At 59.8% G+C, this 6,840-nt stretch overlaps 1 protein-coding gene across 1 annotated transcript; it reads right to left on the bottom strand.

Annotated features, from left to right (window-relative positions):
* Window positions 1–691: 691 nt before the first annotated feature.
* On the bottom strand, window positions 692–6,602 carry TNNI1 (troponin I1, slow skeletal type). Its single transcript, XM_075997003.1, has 7 exons — window positions 6,582–6,602; window positions 6,101–6,142; window positions 5,403–5,534; window positions 4,194–4,283; window positions 3,013–3,189; window positions 1,863–1,972; window positions 692–1,024 (listed from the first exon to the last, which is right to left on the bottom strand). Exons 1-6 carry the CDS (start codon window positions 6,600–6,602, stop codon window positions 1,865–1,867), a joined length of 570 nt encoding a protein of 189 aa, XP_075853118.1. The 3' UTR covers window positions 692–1,024; window positions 1,863–1,864.
* Window positions 6,603–6,840: the final 238 nt, after the last annotated feature.

Below are 6,840 nucleotides of genomic sequence, written 5' to 3'. Positions count from 1 at the left end.
GCTGCCCGGCCGCCCACGGCTCCCCAGCAGGCTCTCACCCGGCACCAGGCTTTGCATCAGGATGTCAGTGGGATGCAGAAAAGACCTGACCCCGGAAAGACCACTGGCTGCCCTCGTTGGGGAAAGACTCAGTCCTGGGTGACATGACCAGCACGGGAGTGTGACAGTGAGATCAGGGTTGGAGGTGGAGCGAGCAGAGGCGGAAGGACGGAGTGCATGGGGGACAGAGCCCTGGGAAGGAGCCACCTGGTGGCCAGGCTTGGAACTGCAAGGTGTCCCTCCCAACCCGGCCTGAGGACCAGGTGAGGGGCTGGAAGTGCCCTGACCTCCTAGCCCAGAACGGCCAGGCCCACGCAGCGGGCACCAGGGTTTGCAGAGGAAGGAGAGCATGAAGCCAGGCAGGGGAAGCTGCTCTGAATAGAGAGGCCCCTCTTGAGTCGGGGGTGAGACCGGGTCTGTTCCCAGAGGACCCGGCTTTGGTGACCGGAGCATCATTATCGGGAGGGAGGGTGTGTGGTGTGACACATGGTAGGGGTGGAAGGGACCCCCGGGGGACCTGGGAAGCAGCTGCCGACTATTAGCCCTCCCCTGGGACCCTGGGCTGCTGTGGACAGGGTGCCTGGCGCCCAGCACGGCGCTCCCTCCCCTCTGAGCACTCACAGTCAGAGCTGCAGGGATGACCAGGACACTGGGTTTTAATGGAGCAGTTGCGATGCCCGTGGACACTACATGCCAGAGAAGCAGCGAAGGACCTTGGCACGGGGCTGAAGGGAGGGCGCCCTCCCGGCCTCCTCCTCCTCCTCTGCTTGTTAGGCCACAGGACAGCGGCGGGAGTCCCGCCCTGCAGGGGTGAGGGCTTCACACACTGCGCTCCTCCTCTCTCTCGTGTGCCTGTTGGATGCCAGCTCCAGAGGAGGGGGACGAGGTGGGGGTGGGGAGGGCTGCTCCGGACATGGACACGTGGCACAGGGAGGGGGTGAGCCGGGCTGGAGGAAGCAGCACGAAGCAGGAGCGGCGAGCTTGCCTGTAGGGACACAGCGGGAAGCCGTCAGTTCCCGGTGACGGTGACCGTGTGCAGGTTAGGAGCCCTTGACTTACCTGCGGCGCACACGGTCCCCACATGGGCTTGTCACCCCAGCACCCCTGGGCCGGGTCATCAGCCAGAGGGGCTCCCACAAAGCTCGTGCCCACCTCTGTGCTTTTGTCATGCCGTCACCCGTCCCGACCCGCCCTTTCCTTTACCGGCTGACGCGGGCCCACCGCCTCCCTAAGAAGCCTTCCGGGACTGGCTTCCAGTAGACCCTACACTGTCGCAGGTTCTCCCAGCACTGCCACAGGGCGTTCTGGGAGCAAGGACTGAGCGTGCTGACTACTTCCCAGGGTGTACAGATTAAGGATATTGTCGGGAAGTATTTCAGATCACTTAGATTTTCAGAAAGTCAGAGCTGGAGGGACCCCAGGGATCATCTGATCCAGCGGTTCTCAAACTCTGCAGGATTCAGAATCCCCTAGAAAGCTGGCCGCACCCCAGAGTTTGCAATTCGGGGAGTCTGGGGTGAGGGCCGACCACTTGCACCCAGGTGCTGCAGAGGACCATACTTGGCGCACTGTTGACCTGATGCAAACCCCAAATTTCATAGATGAAGGGAACAAAAAGGGCCCCAAGGTAGAAATGACATGCCCAAGCTGCCATGGTGCCCAAGGTGCCACAGTGCTGGAGCCGGGGCTGAGCCCAGGAGTGCTAACCCTAACCCTCAGTGCTTTGTCCCTGCCCCACACTGGGCACAACTCCCAGCCCCCATCCCGGCGTCCCTGGTCGTCCGTTAGACTCTGCTGGGCCCCAGAGCAGAAGGAGCTGGTACCTCTACTGGGAGGTCGGAGACTTGGCGGCGTCGAACATCTTCTTGCGGCCTTCCATCCCGGACATGGCCTCCACGTTCTTCCTCCAGTCGCCCACCTCCACGGGCCGCTCCTGCGGGCAGGGCACACACGGCGGGGCTTACCCGGCTGGGCTGGCGGGGCGGCCGGGGCCCAGCTCAGGAGAAACTGGGCGGCAGGAGATCAGCCTCCTGGACTAGACGGGAAATCCCAGCAGCACCCTTGGCCTGGCTGGTGAGGGCCCAGGACGCAGCCACACGGCGGGCACGGGCCAAGCAGAGGCTCCACGGGAAGGAGGGAGCATGGGGCTGGGAGTTCTGGGTGACGGTGGCCGGGTTGTGGGGCCAGTCCCCACCCCAGTGTGCCACAGCCCACCCCTGCCTTCACGCCCCACGGCTCCTGGTCTGACACTCTGCAGCTCGAGGCGCCTCTTCCAAGAAGACTTCGCCTACGAATCTGGCTCATCTTTCTTTCTTTCTTTCTTTTTTTTTTTTTTTTGGTAGAGATGGGGTCTGGCTATGTTGCCCAGGCTGGTCTCCAACTCCCGGCCTCATGTGATCCTCCCACCTCAGCCTCCCCAAGAGCTGGGAGGACAGGCATGAGCCCCCGCGCCCAGCCTCATCCTCGATCTGGTCGGCACACTGCCTGGCTCATCCCCTCCCTTTATGAAGCTTCCTGTCTTCACTGTTCCTTCGGGGCCTGCTCACGCTGAGCACACAGGCTGTGAGTTCGACCGACTTTGGGCGATTTGCTGCCGAGTGGCTGAACTCAGTTCTCTGATTTCTGTGCTCGTGACGAAGGCTGTCTTCTTTCCCTGCAGTGACAGGGGCGGCCATCTTCCCCATTCCCCTAAATCTCCACGTCCTCTTCACACTGGGTGCAAGATCTGTAATTTGTCCCTGGTCTGCCTTTCCTTGTGTCCCAGTTTCTCCTCCTCAGATTGGAGCAGCCTGAGGGAAGGGAGCAAGTCTTCTTTCTCCCCACACTGGTCTCCCAGAGGGTTCTAGAAGGTTCCGTCTGACAGGCTGACTGGCCTCCAACAGGAGCTCTCGGGCCCGCCTGAGGCAGTGTGAGGGGTTGACGGGGGAAGGCGGGTGGAGCAGGGGTGGAAGGTTCGGAGGAGAGGAGCCTCACCTTCTCTGTGTCCTCCTTCTTCACGGACTTGAGGTTGGCCCTCAGATCCATGGACACCTTGTGCTTGGAGCCCAGCAAGGCCCGCAGCATGGCGTCAGCCGAGACGCGGACCCGGCGCAGGGGCGGGCGCTTGAACTTCCCTCGGAGGTCCATGACCTTCAGCTTCAGGTCCTTAATCTGCAGGTGAGAAGGGGCTGGGGCTCACTGTGGGGAGAGCTGGCCACAGGGCTCCCCGCCTGAGGGCCCCGGGCTGCTCGGGGTCCAGCCAGAGCCACACTCCAAAGTCCCCAGCCTGGAGGCCGGACCCTCTGGGACACTCAGACCCACCCGTTCCTTTGCAAATAGCCACCACACGTTTGCTGACCAGTGGATAGCAAACGAGTGGACAAATGGAGACAATGGGCCACCGCCAGCGCCTTGGGTACAAGGGCGCCCCCCTCACCGCGGTCAGACCCGAGAGCCTCAAAGCAGCTCTCAGCCTTGGCTCGGCAGGTGGACAAACCTGCAGGTTCTAGACCTCGGAGAGATTTCCAGGGTGTGGCCTCTGGGGAAAATTCTGGGGAGCTTGGTGACCGCCCAGATCACCCTTCCTGGTGGGCAGACGTGGGAAGGAGCGAAGTGGCTGCTCCAGCTCCTGCCCTACCTGCCCCCTGCAGCTGCTTGGACAGGTGCCCAGAGGGAGCCCTGCCCTTCCCCGCCCTGCCGTGCCCCCCGGCGGCAGGGTCTGCGCCAGCACCCCACGCCCCGTGCTGAGGGAGCACCCGTCCTGGACCACCGCCGTGCGACCTGGGCCAGGCTCTCAGCCACTCTGAGCCTGTGTGTTCTCCCCTGCAAGGTGCAGATGGCAGCCCCTCCCCCGTCCTCCCGTGCAGGGAGGATCAAAGGGTGTCGGGCACATGAAAGGCCTCCGGAGGGCAGGGCGGCGTCATCAGGCACCCGATTGGTGGTGTGGGTGGACACACGAATAGAGAGGGTGGCTTCTGCCAGGCTGAAGCGCCCAGGTGGCAGGTGGGGAGGGGGCTGTGCCTTTCATGTGTGCTTATCCTCTCTGGCCATCGCCAGCCCTGCAGGGCCAGGGTGGGGACACCAAAGCATCCTGCTAGGTGGCCACCTCCCAGGGCCTGCGGACGGAGGGGCCTCCTTTGCTGCCCCATCCAAGCCCCGCCCGCCCTGGGACTCACCTCTCGGGTGTTGTGGAGGCATTTGGCCTCGATGTCGTACCGCTCCTCATCCACCACCTCCACCTTCGCGTGCAGCTCCCGGCACAGGTCCTGCGGCGGCGGGCAGGTGGAGAGGAAGGGGAGAGCCCTGGGTCTCCTGCCTCCCTCTCTGCCTCCAGGCCCTGCGCCCTTGGCCCTGTCCCGGCCGCCCCTCTGCCAGCCTGGGCTCTGGCATGGAGCTGACAAGCGCCTCCACGCTGGTGCTCAGGACGGTGGCAGTGCACAGGGGACAACCTCTCCTCTCCTTTCTGTACGCGCGAGTTTGCTTTAAAAATAGTTTTCTAGGTCGGGCGCGGTGGCTCACGCTTGTAATCCTAGCACTCTGGGAGGCCGAGGCGGGCGGATTGCTCGAGGTCAGGAGTTCGAAACCAGCCTGAGCAAGAGAGAGACCCCCGTCTCTACTATAAATGGAAAGAAATTAATTGGCCAACTAATATATATACAAAAAATTAGCCGGGCATGGTGGCGCATGCCTGTAGTCCCAGCTACTGGGGAGGCTGAGGCAGGAGGATCGCTTGAGCCCAGGAGTCTGAGGTTGCTGTGAGCGAGGCTGATGCCACGGCACTCACTCTAGCCTGGGCAACAAAGTGAGACTCTGTCTCAAAATAAATAAATAAATAAAAATAGTTTTCTTATGCTAAAAGGCACATAAGTTAATCATAGACCTTTTGAAAACTATGTATTAAAAGGAACAAAATAAAAATAACTAGTGTTGCTACCACCTGCAGATAATTGGGGACATTTTTCTATCTTTCCTTCCAGTCCCTTTTCTTTGCAGTCACTGGCATTTAAACAGCTACCTGTGTTCTGAAAACATTACAGACTAAACTCTAGGGGAAGGATGGGCAAGTCTCTGGAGAAACGGAGCTTCCCAAATCCTGGCCACCTCCGTGCTCCCTGCCCCACACTGGCTGATGTGCAGCCAGGTCCCTGGCTCTCGGCCACCCCAGCAAGTCACTTTGTCCCTCTGAGGCTCACTTCCTGCCCCTGTGGGGTGGGATCTAGCATCACCACCTGACAGGCGGCTGGGAGGGGAAGTGAGAGCTTGTAAGGGAAGAGCACCTGGTGAGTTACAGAGACTTGAGCCAGGTGTTCCTGCAGGCTCCCACCTGCTGGTCCCTGGGGCCACCCACAGGGAGCCCCCAGCCCAGCCCAGCGTGCAAGGCTCACCTGCAGGGCACTGAGGGACAGGCCGAGTGTCTGCAGCGTGGGGATGCGCTCGGCCAGGTAACGCGACTTCTCAGCCTCGCGCTCCTCGATCTCCTGCTCCCAGCATTCCTTGGCCTTGGCCAGCATCAGGCTCTGGGCAGGACAAACCCACTGAGCCAGGGCCCGGGCCCTCGTGTGTCCCACCCGCATCAGGGGAAAAGGAGGGGGCAGCCCCAGGATGAGCCAGCTCTGAGACGAGGTGCGGTGTGGAGGTGAGTGCAGTGGCTGTGGGCAGGTGGCGTGTGGGGAGACACCGAGTGACTGCACACGGCATCCTCGGTCCCTGGAGCTGGTCTGTCCCTCACAGTCTTCCTCTTACCCACGTTTTGTCTGTTTGGGCCCGCAGAGCTCCAGAGAGAGAAACATGTACCAAAATAAAGCAAGTCCCTCTGTCCCCACTAGTAGCTTCCTACTCTGAAGTTGGTCCTCATCTACCCTCAGGAACCCAGGGGGGGTGCCAGGATCCATAGTTTGAGGTTCCCACCCACTGACTCCCTGAGCCTGGCACTGGCTCCCATGATGGCCAGGCTCCCTCTGCCTCCTCCTCCTCACTCTGGCCTTCTTCCTTTCACCCTCCCATAACCCCCCACCCTCTCAGGCTCTGCACTGTGCCCCTCTCTCTCCACTGGCTGTCCCCTGCATCCAGCCCCTGGCCTCACCTTCAGCAGGAGTTTGCGGGAGGCGGTGATCTTGGATTTTCTCTGAGGGTAAGAAAGGGGAGACAGGTGGTGAGGTAGAACCTGTAGAACTGGATTTCTGGTCCAGACCAAGAAAAATGCCAGCTGGGGTTCACTATCATTACCCAGAATTCTCTGCTCACCTTAGGGTCCCTTAAAAGCTCATCATCTTGTGATTTAGCCCCTCGAGTTCAGAGAATGCTGCAGTCAGCTCCTTGACCTGGGGACTGAAGCCCTCACTTCCCATTCTGCTTCTGCTGCTACTGGAATCCTGTGTGATACTCTGTGGGCCGCATGGCTCTATGGGCAGCTCCTTCCTCCTCTGTAAATAAGGATGCTGCCACCCAACCTTACTTAGCTCACAGAGTTATTACAGACAAAATGAGATCATGGATTTGCAAATCATTTGAAAAGCATGAAAGAAATGCATGTTTTAGTACTCTGGGAAGTAATATGGCCATACCTTGATGATCTCTGATGTCATGCTGGAGAAATAAGCTATGCATTTCTCAAATAAACGAAGCATATGTATATAGACCTCAAAACTTTTTAAAATGTTGACACTGCCCATATAAATCTTTGTAAGATGTCAAAATGCTGTTTTCTCTTCTTCTCAAAAATACTAGTTGGCCAGGCTCAGTGGCTCGTGCCTGCAATCCTAGCACTCTGGGAGGCCAAGGCAAGAGGATTGCTTGAGCTCAAGAGTTAGAAACCAGCCTGAG

Source organism: Microcebus murinus, chromosome 23 (genome assembly GCF_040939455.1).
Source record: "Microcebus murinus isolate Inina chromosome 23, M.murinus_Inina_mat1.0, whole genome shotgun sequence".
Classification (NCBI taxonomy): Eukaryota; Metazoa; Chordata; class Mammalia; order Primates; family Cheirogaleidae; genus Microcebus; species Microcebus murinus.
This window is presented reverse-complemented; position numbering and strand designations above follow the sequence as displayed.

Bases quoted from the DNA above. Each gene is read 5' to 3' on its own strand.
- TNNI1 (XM_075997003.1), bottom strand. From the start codon at position 6,602: ATGACATCAGAGATCATCAAG. The intron at 4,284-5,402 runs GTGAGCCTTGCA...CCGCCGCCGCAG, and splicing joins TGTCCCTCAGTGCCCTGCAG to GACCTGTGCCGGGAGCTGCA. The intron at 3,190-4,193 runs GTGAGTCCCAGG...TCTCACCTGCAG, and splicing joins GCCTCCACAACACCCGAGAG to ATTAAGGACCTGAAGCTGAA.